The sequence below is a fragment of the Carcharhinus amblyrhynchos genome, chromosome 34 (genome assembly GCF_965287045.1).
Source record: "Carcharhinus amblyrhynchos chromosome 34, sCarAmb.v2.hapA, whole genome shotgun sequence".
In the NCBI taxonomy this organism is placed as follows: Eukaryota; Metazoa; Chordata; class Chondrichthyes; order Carcharhiniformes; family Carcharhinidae; genus Carcharhinus; species Carcharhinus amblyrhynchos.
In genome coordinates this window covers 5,015,352-5,035,268 of record NC_137357.1, presented here as the reverse complement: position 1 = coordinate 5,035,268, position 19,917 = coordinate 5,015,352, and the positions used below count along the sequence as shown (strand labels likewise).

Below are 19,917 nucleotides of genomic sequence, written 5' to 3'. Positions count from 1 at the left end.
ATGTTCTAATTTAGCATGGCCAATCCACCTAAACTACACATCCTTGGACATTAAGTGGCAATTTAGCATGGCAATCCACCTAACCTGCACATCCTTGGACACTAAGGGGCAAATTTAGCATGGCCAATCCACCTCACCTGTCATCTTCGGTCGGTCAATGAAAAATCAGATCCAAGGATGTCACATTAATGTCAAAGCCACAAGACCAAATCTCCAGACTTACACAGCGACTGTTGAGATTACTGAGGGAATGAGATTACAAACTTCAGAACCAGTTCCACACTATTTACAGTTGTTTTTTTTAAAAAAAAAGGCCTTTCTGGAAGACAATTAAAGGCTCCTTACCTCTCCCTTTGAAGATCAGACATGGCTCGGAAATCATTCTTTAATCACTGGATTCCTTCATCAATTTATAGCTGTCTGTCTGCTAGCCATTACGGATTCCAAGTATGAACCATCCAAACTCCTCCATTAGGGCTAAGTCTGAAAGGTATCCATTACTAAAACATCAAAGATTTCCAAAGCCCTCAATCTGGGTTCCAGCCCGTCCCTGTAATTTCTCCCCCCCCCCACCAGAAGTCAATCTCCGGATCGCGAAGACAATATCGAGCAACATCACAGCAATGTTTTTCTGCATTTTATTTACAGTGGCCTGATACATATTTAACACATACAAAATATTCTTTTTTTTTATATAGGTTATCTGGATGATAAAAATCCCCTTTAAAAACAGTTTTTTGGGAGAAAAAAATTGCAAGTAAACAGGGAACAATGCTGGGCCCTGCCAGCGAGCGTATAATCCAGCATTCCAAGAAGCGTCCCTGTGACTTCAGACACTTATTCTACAAGAGCCTTTGGCATCATCTATTGGATTCATCGAGCGAGAGGCAGCTTTGGAAGTTGGAAGCTCAAGCAAGAGTTTTTCTTCTGGTGGGGTGGAGTTTTCTTTTGAAGTGTTCGCAAACAAAGGTAGGATTCCTGAGTCTCCATCCTCCCCCCACCCACACAAAAGTCTTGTCTCTCCGACGTGCACCCCTGGCTGTGACCAACAGCAGAACAATGGGGTGGGGAAGGTGATGGGGGGGGTGGTGTGGAAGGAGGCAGAATGAGGTTCTTTGTTGCCGCCCCCTCTGTGTCGAGGAATCCCACACTTCCCCATCACAATCCTGCACTCCCCCTCCCAAACCCCCCACAACCTCGCCACAGTGCCGTCTGCCTCCTGATGTCCGGATGGCCTCTCCTCACTTTTTCTTTCTGTGAAATCTGGTGGACTGCAACAAAAAGTTTGCTAGAGCATTCTGTTAGAGAAACAAATTCAAGGAAAGAAAGGAAAGCAAATAGTACGCCAAAAATAAAACCCTCCCAGTTTGCAATACAACGTCCACTGGCACCTGCTAATCCAGGGGAGGCGAAGGCCAAGTGATATTGTCGCTCGACTATTCATCCAGATGTGGAGATGCCAGCGTTGGACTGGGCTGGGCACAGTAAAAAGTCTCCCAACACCAGGTTAAAATCCAACAGGTTTATTTGGAATCATGAGCTTTTGGGAGCGCTGCTCCTTCCTCAGGTGCGTGGAGAGTTGGGTTCACAAGCATGGCGCATATCGGCCATGACACAATTGCAGGATAATTCGCATTCCAACAATTATCTTGCAATTATGCCTTTGTCTGTACATGCCGTGTTTGTAAATCTCCCTCTCCACCCACCTGATGAAGGAGCAGTGCCCCGAAAGCTCGTGATTCCCAATAAACCTGTTGGACTTTAGCGTAACATTGGGAGACTTCTTACTCTTCATGCAGAAACTCAGCTAATGCTCAGGGGGCCTGAGTTCGAATCCCACCACAGCAGATGGTGGAATTGAATTCAATATATTAAAAAAAATCTGGAATTAAGAATCTATTAATGACCGTGAAATCATTGTCGGAAAAACCCATCTCATTCACTGATGTTCTTCAGTGAAAGGAATCTGCTGTTCTTACCCGGTCTGGCCTGCATGTGACTCCAGAGCCACAGCAATGTGGTTGACTCTCAACTGGCCATGGGCAACTAGGGATGGGCAATAAATGATGGCCTAGCCGGTGACACCCATGTCCCACGAATGAATGAAAAACTGGAAAAGGTGGCAGCCCTTAGAACACTGTAACAGTCCCCCGCAGTATTCAGGGACTGGGTGGGAGCGTGGCTCCAAATATGTCCACTTCCCTGTTTCAACATCAGATCCCTCCCCTCAGCATCTTGGAGTTCCACAAGGATCTTTTGATCTTTGGCATGCATGCCACGCTTGCTGGGGTTTGAAAGAACGAGAGGTGGTCCTTACTCTAAGACAGGGGCTTGACAAGGTGGATGCTGAGAACATGTTTCACCTCATGAGGGAATCTAGAACTAGGGGCACAGCTTAAAAATAATGGGTCTGGCACTTAAGTTGCAGAGGAGGAATTTCTTCTCTCAGAGGGTCATTAATCTGGATTCAACCCCAAGAGCAGTGGGAAGCTGGCTCATTGATATAAGCTAGTGATTTAGTTTCCATATACCATGGGCAACTGGAAGAGAAACACAGCATCTTTTGAGAATAACTTCTTTTGGGGAGAATTAAATTGGAAAGGTACAGCACGGATCGAGGTACAGAGTAAAGCTCCCTATACACTGTCCCATCAAACACCCCCAGGACAGGTACAACACGGAGTTAGATACAGAGTAAAGCTCCCTCTGCACTGTCCCCATCAAATAGTCCCACGACAGTTACAGCACAAAGTTAGATACAGAATAAAGTTCCATTGACACTATCCCATCAAATACTCCCAGGACTGGTACAGCATGGGGTTAGATACAGAGTAAAGCTCCTTGTACACTGTCCCCATCAAACACTCCCAGGACAGTTACAGCACAAAGTCAGATACAGAATAAAGTTCCCTTGACACTGTTCCCATCAAACACCCCAAGGGCAGGTACAGCACAGGGTCAGATACAGAGTAAAGCTCCCTCTCTGCTGTCCCCATCGAACACTCCCACTCTGCACCAACATAACTGCCGCTAAAGGTGCACTATTCCATACTGAAAACACGATGACTAGGCAGTCCGGTGACATGGACAGGTTGGTGGAAGTTCATCACAGGATCCACCACGAGAGCAAGTTTGCAACAGTCCCATTCAGTCTCAGACTGTTGCCTTGGAGAGGAATGGATTTGGTAGCCAGGGAATGGAGCGGGAACTGAAAACAAGGGCTTCAGTCTTCAATGTTTAATTGGAGGAAATCCAGTGCTGAGCATCGGATAATTGAGCAACTGTGGAGGAGTTTGAGAGAGGTGGTGGTGGTGAAGTAAGACAGGATGTAGTCAGGGAACATGTGATAGCTTGCGCTGTGCTTTAGGATGATGTCTCTGAGAGGCAGAATGTAGATTAAAAAGTAGGAGGAGGATGAGGTTTGGTGGGGGAATGGGGTGGGGACACACCAGAGATAACAGAGCCGGAACTGGAACAGAAGAAAGTAATAATTGTAATTTCACAGTGCCTGCCCGCAACCTCATGACACCTCCAAGGGTTTAACTATCGGCAGAGTAGATTGGGAATTGTCGCCACTGTTGGAATGTGAGCCTTTCCCAGTGACACCATCCCCTCTGTTTCAGCCCAAACAGGTGACAGGACAGGAGTGAACACAGTGAGTGGGCAGGAGAGGCAAGGTAGGAGGGCAGAGGAATTGGGAAGAGGGGCACAGGCTTCCAAAACACAAAGGTTAGCGTCAGCATCCTTCATAGCTGAGATACCTGACAATCCATAGAATCCCTACAGTGTGGAAGGAGCCATTCGTTCCATTCAGTCTGCACTGACCATAATCCCTCCCAGACCCTATCCCTGTAACCCCATGCATTTACCTGAGCAAGTCCATCCAGCATGACCAATTCACCTAACCTTCACAAATTTGGACACTAAGAGTCAAGTTAGCATGGCCAATCCACCTAACCTACACATCTTTGGCCACTAAAGGGCAATTTAGCATGGCCAATCCACCTAACCTGCACATCTTTGGACTGTGGGAGGAAACCCACACAGAAACGGGGAGAGTGGAGTGTGCAGACAGTCACCCGAGGCCAGAATCAAACCTAGGTCCCTGGCCCTGTGAGGCTGCAGTGGTAACCGCCACGCCACCACACCATCCACAAACAGTCACGGTTCAATCCCAAAGAGGTGCACTCCCCATTTCTTTTGCCTTCCCAGCATAAAAGTGTCGACCATGCAAGTAACATGGCTCGCTACAGCACAGAATTCACTGCCCGTCTCTTTGGGTCTGCGGCTCTTTGTGGATACTTACAGGAATCGCGTGCAGGAGACCGATGAGGATGATTGTTGGCACCACCAGCAGCAATGAGCAGATAACCCACCACTTGTACTTGCGCCAGACAATGTGCCTCAATGCCTTCAAGGGTGAACGGAACCAGAGGAAGGAGGTGTCTGGCCGGCTGCAAAACAACAGGGAGAAAGGGAGAGCAGTCAGACAGAGAAAAGGTCGTAACCATTGCTTAAAAACTGTGTCACGTCTCAATATACAATCAGCCTCATGTTTTTATATTTGTTCATGGGACCTGGGTTTCAGCTTTAAAGTTAAAGTTTATATTTATTAGTCACAAGTCAGCTTACATCAACACTGCAATGAGTTACTGTGAAAATCCCCGAGTCACCACACTCCAGTGCCTGTTCGGGTACACTGAGGGAAAATTTAACACCTAACCAGCATGTCTTTCGGACTATGGGAGGAAACCGGAGCACCTGGAGGAAACCCACACAGACACGGGGAGAACGTGCAGACTCTGCACAGTGACCCAAACCAGGAATCGAACCCGGGTCCCTGGTGCTGTGAGGTCGCAGTGCTAACCACTTGCCACTGTGTTGCTAGGGCAGCATTTACTGTCCATCCCTCGTTGCTCCTTGAGAACCTGCCTTCTTGAACTCGCTGCAGTCTGTGTGGTGTCGGTACTCCCACAGCGCTATGACGGTGGAAGTTCCAGGATTTTGACCTAGCGACAGTGAAGGAATGGCCGATATATTTCCAAGTGAGGATGGTGAGTGGTTTGGAGAGGAACTTGCAGGTGGTGGAGTTCCCCACGTGTCTGCTGCCCTTGTCCTTCTAGATGGTGGGTCTGCTATTTGGGAAAGTGCTAAGGATGAGCTGCTGCAGTGCATCTTGCAGATGGTCCATACTGCTGTCACTGAGCGTCAGTGGTGGAGGGAGTGAATGTTTGTGGAGGGGGGGGCCAATCAAGCGGGGCTGGTTTGTCCTGGATGGTGTCGAGCTTCTTGAATGCTGCTGGAGCCGCACCCATCCAGCCAAGTAGGGAGTATTCCATCACACTCCTGACTTGTGCTTTGTAGATGGTGGACAGGCTCTGGGGAGTCAGGAGGTGAGTTACTCTTTGCAGCATTCCCAGCCCCTGACCAGGTCTGGTAGCCACTGTATTCTGGTCAGTAGTGACTCCCAAGATGTTGATAGTAACTCCATGACATTGATAGTGGGGCATTAGTGATGGTAATGCTACCAATGTAGAGGGGTTAGATTCTCCCTTGTTGGAGATGGCTATTGCATGGCACTTGCCAATGTTGTGAATGTTACTTGCCAGTTGTCAGCCCAAGCTGAGATATTGTCCAGGTCTTGCTGCATTTGGACACAGACTGCTCGAGTATCTGAGGAGTGGCGAATGGTGCTGACATTGTGCAGTCATCAGTGGAGGGATTGTCATTGATGAAGCAACTAAAGACACTCTTTAGGAACTTAACCCTGTTAAGGTTATAATGACATCTGAAAGACATTTTAGCTGCTGTTAGACTGACAACCATCGTCGATCTTTGTAAAAACCTATCTCGTTCAAGGGGAAGGAAATCTGCCGTCCTTACCCATTCTGGCCTACATGTCACTCCAGCGTTACAGCAATGTGGTTGTCTCTTGTGTCCTTTGGAAAGGCCTAGGTAGCCAGGTTCAAGAAGAATTATGGACTAGCTTAAATTACAGTACAGAAACTGGGCAACAAATGTTAGCATTGCCAGCGCCACTCATGAAAGAAGAAAGAAGTAGCTACATCGAGTCAGACTGGAGTCATACATACAATCATAAGACCACGAGACAGTAACAGAATTAGGCCCTCGGCCCATCGAGTCTGCTCCGCCATTCAATCATAGCTGAAACTTTTCTCATCCTCATTTTCCTGCCTTTTCCCCATAACCCCTGATCTCCTTATTAATCAAGAACCTATCTATCTCTGTCATAAAGACAGTCAATGACCCGGCCTCCACAGCCTTCTGTGGCAAAGAGTTCCACAGATTCACCACTCTCTGGCTGGAAAAATCCCTCCTCATCTCTGTTTTAAAGGATCGTTCCCATAGCCCATAGTCTGGATGGGTGACAGATGTTTCCAATGTCTTACCCATAGGGAAATGGAAACTCATTACCTCTGGGTTCTCCCACCCTAAGCGCTGGGCAGCTGCACCCAACACCAGATCCCATTTCTCCTCATGGCATGGAAAGTTGGGAGGAGGAAGGAAGGCACTGAAAATTATGAAGGGTTTTTGATATTGCGAGCAAAGAGGAAGCAGTGACAGCACGGGGCTTGGCCAAAATGGAGACTAGATAATTCCAAACATTTTACACTTCCCACTGACTTGGGAAAGCAGCCAGCATAATTAAGGACCTCACACATACCCCGGACATTCTCCCTTCCACCTTCTTCTGTCAGGAAAAAGATATAAAAGTCTGCAATCACGTACCAACTGACTCAAGAACAGTCTTTTCCCTGCGGCCATCAGACCTTTGAATGAACTTACTGCACATTAAGGTGATCTTTCTCTAGCAATAACCATAACACTACATTCTGCACTCTCACCTTTTCTTCCCTATGAATGGTATGTTTTGTCCGTATAGCATGCAAGAAGCAATACTCTTCACTGTATCCCAGTACATGTGACAATAATAAATCAAACAATACTTTTCACTGTATCCCAGTACATGTGACAATAATAAATCAAACAATACTTTTCACTGTATCCCAGTACACGTGACAATAATAAATCAAACAATACTTTTCACTGTATCCCAGTACATGTGACAATAATAAATCAAACAATACTTTTCACTGTATCCCAATACATGTGACAACAATAAATCAAACAATACTTTTCACTGTATCCCAGTACACGTGACAATAATAAATCAAACAATACTTTTCACTGCATCCCAGTACAGGTGACAATAATAAATCAAACAATACTTTGCACCGTATCCCAATACATGTGACAATAATAAATCAAACAATACTTTTCACTGTATCCCAATACGTGTGACAATAATAAATCAAACAATACTTTTCACTGTATCCCAATACACGTGACAATAATAAATCAAACAATACTTTTCACTGTATCCCAGTACATGTGACAATAATAAATCAAACAATACTTTTCACTGTATCCCAGTACATGTGACAATAATAAATTAAATCATGCCAAGAGGAATGATTTCCCATGCGTCCTTTTGGACTTTGCAACCGCCCTCCCTTCACTGCATTCTTCTGAGGAAATAAATGCTCCGCTTGCTGTAGCTCACAGATTCTGTAGATTAAAATCACAAATCCCATTCTGCCCCCACCTCCTCTTGGTAAATAGTGTCAAGACACTGAATACAGCACTGGGTCAAAGCCCCGTCACAATGTGGGGAGATGGAGGAAGATTGGCATGGGTGGGGAGGGAAATAGAGGCTGCCTTTGAGGGATTCATTTTATTAATTGTCATGGGAGGGAGTGCAGCAAAGGTTTACCAGGCTGGTTCCGGGAATGGTGGGACTGATGTATGAGGAGATCGACGAGGTTAGGATTGTTTTCATTGGAGTTCAGGCGAATAAGGGAGAGAGGATCTCATACAGACTTATAAAATTCTAACAGGGCTAGACAGGGTAGATGCAGGGAGGATGTTCCCGATGGTGGGGGAAGTCCAGAACCAGGGGTCACAGTCTGAGGATTCGGGGTAAACCATTTAGGATGAAGATGAGGAGACATTTCTTCACTCGATGAGCCTATGGAATTCATTCCCACAGGAAGTAGTTGATGTCAAAACATTGAATGTATTCAAGAGGCGGCTGGATGTAGCACTTGGAGCAAACGGGATCAAACGTTATGGGGAGAAAGCAGGATGAGGCTATCGAGTTGGACAATCAGCCATGATTGTGGTGAATGGTGGAGCAGGCTAGAAGGGCTGAATGGCCTCCTCCTATCTTCTATGTTTCTCCGTCACATGTATTGCAATACAGTGAGAAGTATTGTTTCTTACGCGCTGTACAGGCAAAACATACCACTTATGATTATTTCCTATCCTGTTGCCCATTACTTTTAACGTGGAGATGCCGGCGCTGGACTGGGGTGGGCACAGTAAAAAGTCTCACAACGCCTGATTAAAGTCCACCAGGTTTATTTGGAATCACAAGCTTTCAGAGCGCTTTTCCTTCATCACAACCTGGTGTTGAGAGACTTCTCACTGTTACTTTTGGGCTCAAATCTTAAACAGATACACAGTTGAAACACATACGTTAATCCAATTTGTCACTAATTAAGCAGGTAAGAGTTTTGTATTGCTGGAAAGAAGAGCTGGTTGTCAAAGGGAACAACAATTTGTATTGCAGGAGGGAAGGGTGCTGATTGGTTGTCAAGTCAACTCTGATTGGTTGGGGTGTTGCCATGGAGAATGTGCATCCCTCCTGCTTTTGTTTTTAATTTGATTGCAAAAAGGAGCAATGCCTGGACATGCTTCTTTTGCCTGCAGAGGACAAGACCACTTGTGTGAATGTATTTTGCTTCTCGCAAGCACACAATGTAAGCCCAAGTGATAATCTGAAATTGGGTCTTAGTAATTCTTGGCGCACTCAAGATTGCTCAGTAAATACGGCCCAATCACAGAATCACATCGAGTGTAACTATTAGCGCACTCAGGATTGTTCAGTAATTACTGCCTGAGCACAGAATTACATCTAACGCTAGGTATTATGTTCTGGGTTGGGCCTGTTTCAGTGCAGTGTATGCTACAGGTTAGCAGGTTGAGGTTATTGGCACAGTGCAAGGTATGCGGCTGCAATGATCTGGTCAGTTTTATTTGGCGACCCCAGCGCTCCAGACTTACTTTGGTGGTTCCAGTTTGGGATTCATATTGGGCTCATCTCTTCCCTTCCCAGCCGGCCGCTCTTCAGCCTCCTTCTCCGTTAGCAGTTCCAGGGTCAATTCCAGTTTACCCTAGAGAGGCCAAAGCAGAAACAGAAGTGTGGACAAGGCATCAACTATCAGTAACAACTAATTACCAGAATACCAACTGTAATTACTTCATATCACAGGAAGTACTAGTACCTGGCTGTGGAAGGGATGGGGGGGAGTTGGCACAGACTGGCAAAAGGAAATAGAGGGCAAGCTGGCAGTGGGGGGAGGGGGAGGGGGAGGAGGAGAAAGAGAGTAGGCTGAGAAAAGGGGATAAGGGAGACAGACAGAAAGATATAGAGAGAAGTGCAGAGGGAGAGAAAGCAGAAAGAGAGATGCAAAGAAAAAGAGAAAGAGACAGGGAGAGGGGCGCAGAGAGAGAGGGGCGCAGAGAGAGAGGGGCGCAGAGAGAGAGGGGCGCAGAGAGAGAGGGGGTGAAAGAGAAAGATAGGTGCAGAGGAGACAGAGCAGAAAGAGAGAGCAGAGACATGCAGAGAGAGAGAGAGAGAGAGCGAAAGGGAACAGAGAGAGGGGCAGAAAGAAAGAAAGAGAGAGGGGCAGAAAGAGAGAGAGAGGGGCAGAAAGAGAGAGAGAGAGAGGGGCAGAAAGAGAGAGAGAGGGGCAGAAAGAGAGAGAGAGAGGGGCAGAAAGAGAGAGAGAGAGAGGGGCAGAAAGAGAGAGAGAGGGAGGGGCAGAGAGAGAGGGGCAGAGAGAGAGAGAGAGAGAGGGGCAGAGAGAGAGAGAGGGGCAGAGAGAGAGAGAGAGGGGCAGAGAGAGAGAGAGAGGGGCAGAGAGAGAGAGAGAGGGGCAGAAAGAGAGAGAGAGGGGCAGAAAGAGAGAGAGAGGGGCAGAAAGAGAGAGAGAGGGGCAGAAAGAGAGAGAGAGGGGCAGAAAGAGAGAGAGAGGGGCAGAAAGAGAGAGAGAGAGGGGCAGAAAGAGAGAGAGAGGGAGGGGCATAGAGAGAGAGAGAGAGAGGGGCAGAGAGAGAGAGAGAGAGAGGGGCAGAGAGAGAGAGAGAGAGAGGGGCAGAGAGAGAGAGAGAGAGAGGGGCAGAGAGAGAGAGAGAGAGAGAGAGGGGCAGAGAGAGAGAGAGAGAGAGAGGGGCAGAGAGAGAGAGAGAGAGAGAGGGGCAGAAAGAGAGAGAGAGAGAACATAAGAAATAGGAGCAGGAGTAGGCCATCCAGCCTGCCTCACCCTTCAATAAGATCATGGCTGATCTGAGGGGCAGAAAGACAGAGAGAGAGGGGCAGAAAGGGAGAGAGAGACAGAGAGAGAGTGGCAGAAAGAGAAGGAGAGAGAGAGTGGCAGAAAGAGAAGGAGAGAGAGAGTGGCAGAAAGAGAAGGAGAGAGAGAGTGGCAGAAAGAGAAGGAGAGAGAGAGTGGCAGAAAGAGAAGGAGAGAGAGAGTGGCAGAAAGAGAAGGAGAGAGAGAGAGGGAGAAAGGCAAGAAGGAGGGAGAAAGGCAAGAAGGAGGGACAAACAGAGGGGAAGAGAAAGGGAGAAAGAGAACAAGTGATGCAAAGAGGGAGAGACCACAACTCTGATGTGCCCACTGTCATCTATCTCCCAACAGTCAACAACAGAAAGACAAACTTATACTTGATGTACTACCAGCGAAGGAGCGAGTGAAGTGTTGCACCCCTAAGATTCCTCTCGCATCCCCCCAGGGAAAGACGTGGCTTTCCGGCTCATTTTGCCAACACTGATCTTTTTTTTTGGTGGGGGATGGGGAGGGTATGGAGTCAGGCACACTCTGCTGGGAATGGGATCCCTATCTTTCCCCGTCTCTTTACTGCCCACCCTGTGTCTCCAGGAGAGCTGGAGCCAGTGTTGTGATCAGGAGGAGGTGAGCCTCTCCCGGGGGGGGTGGGGCAGGGAGCCAGTGGAACATGGAGTTCAGTCAATTCAGAATATATTTGTCTGATCAATTGGGGATTGACTGGGTCTCATCCAAGGATGTGATGAAGTTAATCTGACTGGAACGTGAAAGATTCTGAGCGGGCTTGACAGGAGGATGCTGAGAGGCTTGTGGAAGTGAGGAGGGGCTGGTGGGGGAGCTGAGGGGCACAGTTTCAAAGTAAGGTTTCTCCCATTGAAGATGGAAACAAGGAGGGAACTCATCTCCCAGAGGATGGTTCTTCTGGGCAGGCTCTTGAATTTTTTCAAGACTGAGTTGGTTAGGTTAAGGCCACAACCAGACGAGCCAGTTCCTTATTGACGAGTGGAGCAGACTTGATGGGCTGAATGGCCTGCTCCTACTCCTGTTGCTGGATAGCTCCTCAACCTTTGGAGGGGTATAAGGTCTGATGATCCTCCAGATACATACTGGGATGAGAAGGATTAAATCACAAGGGAAAACTGCCGAGACTCAATTCGATGGTAGAATCATCGACTCAGAATGCTACACTGCGGACGGAGGCCATTCAACCCATCGAATCTGCACTGACTCTCTCACAGAATATCTGATCCAGGCCCGATCTCCGTAACCACACATATTTGCCCCATTAATCCCTTTAACGTGCACATTTTCAGACACTAAGGGACAATTTCGCATGGCCAATCCACCTAACCTGCACATCTTTGGACACTAAGGGGCAATTTAGCACGGCCAATCCACCTAACCTACACATCTTCGGACACTAAGGGGCAATTTAGCACGGCCAATTCCCCTTACAAGAAGGTCTAACTGGAGCTCCACCGTTTGGGGTAATGACAGAAATTTCTTCCCATGCAGAATAACAAAGGTTTGAAACTCTTCCAAACTGTGAACTTGGGAAGTCGATTGAAAGATTCGAAATGGACACGCTTGGATATTCAGGCATGCAGAACCAAGTTGAAAAGTTTGAGGGAGAAACACAAAAGGAGATGTTCAGGGATCTTAGTAAGTTTATTTATTTGTGTCACAAGTAGGCTAACATTAATACTGCAATGAAGTTACTGTGAAAATCCCCTAGTCGCCACACTCCAGCCCCTGTTTGAGTACACTGAGGAGAATTTAACACCTAACCAGCATGTCTTTTGGGCTGTGGGAGGAAACTAGAGTACCCAGAGGAAACCCATGCAGACACAGGGAGAATGTGCAGACTCCAGACAGTGACCCAAGCCTGGATATGAACCCGGGTCCCTGGTGCTGTGAGGCAGCAGTGCTAACGACTGTCCACGTGCCAATCTTGGTTGTGGATCAACACCAAAAGGTTTGGGGTGAGGGAGAACAGGTCTCGCAATGAGATTTGATCTTACTGTTAAATAAGGTTCGCCATCTTCGTACATAATGCATGGCCACCAGCCTTTAATACTTTTCTGTTTGAAGAGTGAGATCATGTCCTGTAGTTTGTTTTTCGAGGAGTCCTTCAGCTTAAAGAACCTGTCCAAAGTACAACCATCCGCCCATTTTGTTGGGCTCCGGAACGCATTCAGGTTAATCTCCAGAAATCCTGCCAGGGAGGAAAAAACTCTCGGGTCAACACAGAGCTGGGACTTGTGGATAAATCACTATCCTCTGTGAGTGTGGATCAGGGTCAGCAATAGTATAGGGGAGATTATTCAAGTCAGTACCCACCACATGGCTGGAGCCTCCTGGGTGCACACCAAGAGACAGACACGCGCACACGCTCACAGACAGACACGAGCAACCAAAGATAGATGCATGCAAACAGACATGGTTGCGCATGAACAGACACACAAGACTCTCACACACGCACGCACACACAGACTGTCACGCACAGGCTCTCGCACATGCACAGACTCACACGCACATACACACAAACACACACACCAACACACACCCACTCATAGACGTGTGCACGCACATACACACAGAAAGACGCACACACACACAGACTGTCACGCACAAGCTCTCGCACACGTACACACAGACACGCATGCACACACACACACACAAACGTGTACACACACACCCACACATAGACGCATGCACACACACATTCACACATGCACGCACACACAAGTACAGACGCACACACAAGTACAGACGCACACACAAGTACAGACGCACACACAAGTACAGACGCACACACAAGTACAGACGCACACACACTTCAGTGATGTTTAGTTAGAACTTTCAAACTTTGCTTTACAAGTGATAGGGTGTGCGATTTTCCCCACATAACAACGTGAAGGGGATCTGTAATTCCTCTGAGAGGTGGCAAAGAGTTGAATGCATCTACTGCCCCACTTCCACTCCAGAGCTTCACAACGTACACCAAATAATTAGAACCAGGCTCACCATTCGGGTGATTGTAGCGCTTCACCTACAATGCTCCTCTGCCCTCTACTGAATCCTGCTGGTTCCTACAAGTGCAGTAAGGACTCTCACAACACCAGGTTAAAGTCCAACAGGTTTATTTGTCAGCAAAAGCCACTAGCTTTTGGAGCACTGCTCCTTCGTCAGGTGAGTGGGAGTACTGTTCACAAACAGGGCATATAAAGACACAAGCTCGATTTACAAAATAATGGTTGGAATTCGAGTCTTTACAGGTAATAAAGTCTAAAAGATACAGACAATGTGAATGGAGTTAACTGTCCCAGCTGGAGACAATACATATCTCTTTAACCTGTGCTTAACCCTCTCTCCACTCACATTGTCTGTACCTTTAAGACATGATGACCTGTAAAGACTCACATTCCAACCATTATTTTGTTAATTGAGTTTGTGTCTTTATATGACCTGTTTGTGAACAGAACTCCCACTCACCTAACGAAGGGGCAGTCCTCCGAAAGCCAGCTTGTTACCAAATAACCCTGTTGGACTTTAACCTGATGTTGTGAGACTTCTTACTGTGTTTATCCTCGTCCATCGCCGGTATCTCCACATCATACTGCAACTGCACCATTCCATACACCAACTAAAACTGTCTGGATCAAAATATATGGACAAAGGGAGATTGAATCAATGAAGCATCAATTGGCACTGATCCTCTCCAACCAGCTCTGTCTGTTAAGCTCCAGTCCCCTACAATCCCCTCCAGTCCTTACACCCTGCCCTGTTACCAGCCTCCCTGGTAACAGATTCTGTATCAGGCTAACTGGCCCAAAGTTCCCTTTCTCTCTCACCTTTCTTGAATAAGTTTGCTTCTCTCCTCGGTTTTAAAATTTACCCCTTATCCTCAAACTATGACCCCCCAGTTCTGGACTCCCCCCACCAGTGGGAACATTCTTTCTGAATCCACCCTGTCTCACCCTTTTTAGAACTGAGGTGAGGAGAAATTTCTTCATCCAGAGGGTGGTGAATGTGAGAAATTCACTCCCACAGAAAGTAGTTGAGCCCAAAACATTGTCTGATTTCAAGAAGAAATGAGATGTAGCTCTTGGGGCTAAGAACATAAGAAATAGGAGCAGGAGTAGGCCATCTAGACCTTTGAGCCTGCCCCGCCATTCAATAAGATCATGGCTGATCTGAAGTGGATCAGTTCCACTTTCTCGCTTTCTCCCCATAACCCTTAATTCCCTTGTCTGTCAGATCACAGAATCATAGAATCCGACAATACAGAAGGAGCCCATTCGGCCCATTGAGTCTGCACCAAGCACAATTCTGATCATACCCTATTCCCATAACTCCATGCATTTTCCACAGCTAGCCCCCTGATAATAAGGGGCAATTTAGCATGGCTAGTCCACCTCACCTGCACACGTTTGAATACTAAGGGGCAATTTAGCATGGCCAACCCACCTAACCCACACATCTTTGGACTGTTGGAGGAAACTGGAGCACCCGGAGGAAACCCACACAGACACGGGAGAATGTACATGAACATTGCAATGAAATTCTTGTGAAAATCCCATAGTCGCCACACTCTGGGCCTGTTTGGGTACACTGAGGAGAATTTAGCACCTAACCAGCACATCTTTTGGACTTGTGGGAAGAAACCAGAGCACCTGGAGGAAACTCATGCAGACACGGGGAGAATGTGCAGATTCCACACAGACAGTGACCCGAAGCCGGGAATTGAACCCGGGTCCCTAATGCTGTGAGGCAGCAGTGCTAACCACTGTGCCGCCCCTAATAGTACTGTTGGGCTGAGCTACAATTTGAACCATCGACTCCAGATTAGCCCTCTGAACACTTTGAAAGCGCTCGACCCAGTTTTAAAAAATTCATTCCTGGGACACTGGCGTCTCTTGCTGGGCCAGCATTTATTGCCCATCCCTAGTTGCCTGAGGGCAGTTGAGAGTCAACCACATTGCTGTGGATCTGGAGTCACATGTAGGCCAGACCAGGTAAGGGTGGCAGATTTCCTTCCCTAATGGATATTAGCGAACCAGATGGGTTTTTCCGACAATGGTCATCAGTGGATTCTTAATTCCAGAGAAGTTGACCGCCTATTCCTTCAAAGGAATATGGGAGAGAGAGGGGGGGGATCAGGACATTGAATTTGATGGTCAGCCATGATCAAAATGAATGGTGGAGAAGGCTCGAACGGCCTAATGGCCTCCTCCTGCCTCTAGTTTCTATGCTGCCTCCCAATCCACTCAAACCTAGGGAATTCTGGCAGCTGAAATCGCGAGTCTATTTAAATAAACATTACCTAAATAGTCATCAAAGGAGACTTTGTCATTGTCCCAAACCTGGAGAATTAGTTTTGGAGGCATTTTCATCTCGGACTCATCCAGACTCCAAATATAGTTCTGAAAGAAATAGAAACACTCTCTCAAAATCGCTCTGAGTCATGGAGAGTGACAAATGCATCTGCGGTACGTTTCACAAATGGCTTGGGTCAAATTCCCAGCCAGCATGCCGATAGAAACAGAGACAGCAATGAAGTTTGCAGCATTAGCACAAATCAGTTTTCATGTTAAACATTTATTTTTATTCATTTGTGGGACATGGGCTGTCGCTGCCTGGCCAGCATTTATTGTCCATCCCTCGTTGCCCGAGGACAGTTGAGAGTCAACCACATAGCTGTGGCTCTGGAGTCACATGTAGGCCAGACTGGGTAAGGACGGCAGATTTCCTTCCCTAAAGGATCCACGTGGGTTTTTCCGACAATCGACAATGGTTTCATTGTTATCAGTAGATTCTTAATTCCAGATTTTTTTTAAATTGAAGTCAAATTCCACCATCTGCCGTGGCGGGATTCGAACCCGGGTCCCCAGAGCATTAGCTGAGTTTCTGGGTTAATAGTCTAGCGATGACACCACTAGGTCATCACCTCCTGTGCTCATCATGGATACATTAACTGGTTTCTACTGCTGGTCAAAGAAACATGAACTTCGCGTGATAAATCCCTTCAACCTAGGCTCCCAAAGGGAATAGCTATGGATAAAATCTGCAGAGGCAACTCAGGGGGACCGAGTGTGAAGAATTCAAGTTTGCAGGTGGTACAAATTTGCCAGTGGCACAGTGTCTAGCACTGCTGCCTCTCAGCGCCAGGGACCCGGGTTCCATTCCCAGCTTGCATTACTGTCTGTACAGAGTCTACATGGGTTTCCTCCGGGTGGTCCGGTCTCCTCCCATTCTCCCAACGGATCAAACAGCTTCCCATTCACTCCCATTGTCAGCAATCCCAGTGGATCAAACCCCTTCCCATTCACTCCCATTGTCTCCAGTCTCAATGGATCAAACCCCTTCCCATTCACTCCCATTGTCAGCAATCCCAGTGGATCAAACCCCTTCCCATTCACTCCCATTGTCTCCAGTCTCAATGGATCAAACCCCTTCCCATTCACTCCCATTGTCAGCAATCCCAGTGGATCAAACCCCTTCCCATTCACCCCCATTCTACATAATCCCAATGGATCAAACCCCTTCCCATTCACTCCCATTGTCAGCAATCCCAGTGGATCAAACCCCTTCCCATTCACTCCCATTGTCTCCAGTTCCAGTAGATCAAACCTCTTCCTATTCACTTCCATTGTCTGCAATCCCAATGGATCAAACCATGTACCATTCGCTCCCATTCTACACAATCCTAATGGATTAAACCCCTTCCGATTCACTCCCTTTGTCAGCAATCCCAATGAACCAAACCCATTCATACAATTGCAGTAAGACCTCTTCATTGTTGAACTTCTAGGTGAAGTGTACAATCTTACACTCCTCAATGGTACAATGTATCTGTCATGCTCTTGCCCACTCCCTTGAACCCGCCCATCCTGTTCTGCAGTCTCCCCGCTCCCTCCCAGTTTAAACTCCCACCTACATTTAGACGTGGAATCTCTACAATGCAGAAGGCGGTCATTTGGCCCACCGAGTCTGCGCCAACCACAATTCCACCCAGCCCCTATCCCCATTCATTTACCCAAGCTAGTCCTACTGACTCCAAGGGGCAATTTAGCATGGCCAATCCACCCAACTCACACATTGGGATTGCTGACAATGGGAGTGAATGGGAAGGAGTTTGATCCACTGGCACTGGAGACAATGGGAGTGAATGGGAAGGGGTTTGATCCACTGGGACTGGAGACAATGGGAGTGAATGGGAAGGGGTTTAATCCATTGGGATTGGATGAAACTGATATTGAAGCAAAGAGATTTGGTGCATTGGTATTATACACAATGGGACTGGAAAGGAATGGGTTTGATTTATCAGAGGTTGTAGTAGAATTTGACCTGAATCAGAACACATCGACTGCTGGAATAAATCATTCACGTTTTTCATTATAAATTGCCTCCTTACCTTTTTATTGACAACAAGAACTCGTTCCATTGTTAGGTATTCAAACTGGAAGACAAACCTCCAGTTAAAGTTGCCCTCTCCATCCAGCGATCTGTAATGCACATCAGTGGTCTGTCTCTGCTCCTCCAACCCGACCATCCAGCTGGTGAAGGAACAACAGGTTCAGTTAATAATCAGAGTGGACTGAAAACATTTCCAAAGTGTTTTTTTCCCCTTTTGGGCCTCTTTTTTGTACTTAACTGTGTTGAGTTGGAGTGGGGTGAAAGTGGAGGGAAATTGTGTTCACAGAGAGGAAGCCTTTAGTCATGATGGTACATTAGCTTTTACAGCCAAGTATTTGGGGTATAAGAAGAAGGAAGTTTTATATGGAGCTTTGGTGAAACATCTAATTTGTGGGGAGCAATTTCAGTCCCCAATGCCTTGGAGCCACTGCAACAAAGATCCATCATATAAAGGGGGGCATGGTAGCACAGTGGTTAGCTTTGCTGCCTCATACCACCAGGGACTTGGGTTCGATTCCCGACTTGGGTCACTGTGCGGAGTCTACACATTCTCCCCGTGTCTGTGTAGGTTTCCTCCAAGTGCTGAGGTTTCCTTCCACAATCCAAAAGACTTGCTGATTAGATGCTAAATTCTCCCTCAGTGTACCCGGAATGTGGCAACTAGGAGGATTTTCACCGTAACTTCATTGCAGTGTTAATGTAAGCCTATTTGTGACTCAATAAATAAATAAACTTTATTGAGTCCTGGCTTGAGAAGGTTGTCCTATGAGGCGAGATCGAGTGGGATGGCCTACGTTCCCTGGAATATGGAAGAATAAGAGGCAGTGGGGTAGTGGTATTGTCATTGGGCTAGTAACTTAGAGACCCAGGGAAATGCCCTGGGGACCCAGGTTCAAATCCTACCACAGCAGATGGGGAAAATTTGAATTCAATGAAAGAGAAAAAGAAAATGGAATCAAAAGTCTCATGGTGACTTTTGTCGATATTGTCATAAAAATGGTTTCACCTTTAGGGGAGGAAATCTGCCTTCCTTACCCTGGTCTGGCCTAGATTAGGCTTCAGACCCATAGCAATCTGTTTGACTATTTGATATGATTTATTATTGTCACATGTATCGGTATACAGTGAAAGGTGTTATTTCTTGCGTGCTATACAGACAAAGCATACTGTTCATAGAGAAGGAAAGGAGACAGTGCAGAATGTAGTGTTACAGTCATAGCTCGGGTGTAGAGAAAGATCAACTTAATGTGAGGTAGGTCCATTCAAAAGCAGGGAAAGAGCTGTTCTTGAGTTGGTTGGTACATGACCTCAGACTTTTGTATCTTTTTCCTGACAGAAGAAGGTGGAAGAGTGAATGTCCTGTGAAGTGGCTGAGCCAGCAATTAGGGTTGGGCAATAAATGCTTGCCCAGCCAATGATGTCCACATCCAATGAATTTAAAAAAAGATCCAATTGAGACATATAACATTCTGAGAGGGTTTGATGGGGTAGATACTGAGAGGTTGTTCCTCTCTGGCTAGAGAATCTAGAATTGGGGGTCACTGTGTCACAGTAAGAGGTCAGCCATTTTGGACTACACATTTTAGGTGCCATATGGTCTACTCCCGCTCCTATTTCTTAAGTTAACCACTGTAAACAAGAGGATTATGTATAATCTTGCAACAAAGAATTCTTCGCACATTGCTGTTGCCCAGATGTGTCACCCATATTCCAAATCCCCAAATTATGACAATGGCTCTTTTTTAATTGTATGTACACTCTCCTCCCACGCCAACCCCCGACCCCCCTGTTCCTGTCTAATCCCTTACTCGAAGGATGGCGACAATACTCTCTCAGTACTATGCTCCAGCGTTAGCCTAACTGATGTGCTTGAGAAATCTCTGACCCAGGGTGACACAAGAACTTAGTCAGTTGATATTATCCTTACCCTTTAACATAAATGTCACTCATATTCTCTCCTGTTATATTGGTTTCCTGCAGAACGACATCGCTGGTGTTCCAGACTATGCAGCGTAGGACGTACCTAAAGAAACAGAAAATTCAGAAAACGACACAAGAGTGTACA

At 46.8% G+C, this 19,917-nt stretch overlaps 1 protein-coding gene across 1 annotated transcript in view; it reads right to left on the bottom strand.

Annotated features, from left to right (window-relative positions):
• Positions 1-1,205: 1,205 nt before the first annotated feature.
• The window catches only part of LOC145361252 (myoferlin-like), a 123,598-nt gene continuing 104,886 nt past the window's right edge, over positions 1,206-19,917 (bottom strand). Inside the window, exons 45-51 of the mRNA XM_080216885.1 lie at positions 19,780-19,875; positions 17,851-17,992; positions 15,760-15,859; positions 12,455-12,648; positions 9,148-9,257; positions 4,307-4,454; positions 1,206-1,298 (exon numbers count right to left, since the gene is read on the bottom strand). Coding sequence (XP_080073011.1) covers positions 1,242-1,298; positions 4,307-4,454; positions 9,148-9,257; positions 12,455-12,648; positions 15,760-15,859; positions 17,851-17,992; positions 19,780-19,875 — 847 coding nt within the window. The 3' untranslated portion in view covers positions 1,206-1,241. The remainder of the gene's footprint in view (positions 1,299-4,306; positions 4,455-9,147; positions 9,258-12,454; positions 12,649-15,759; positions 15,860-17,850; positions 17,993-19,779; positions 19,876-19,917) is intronic.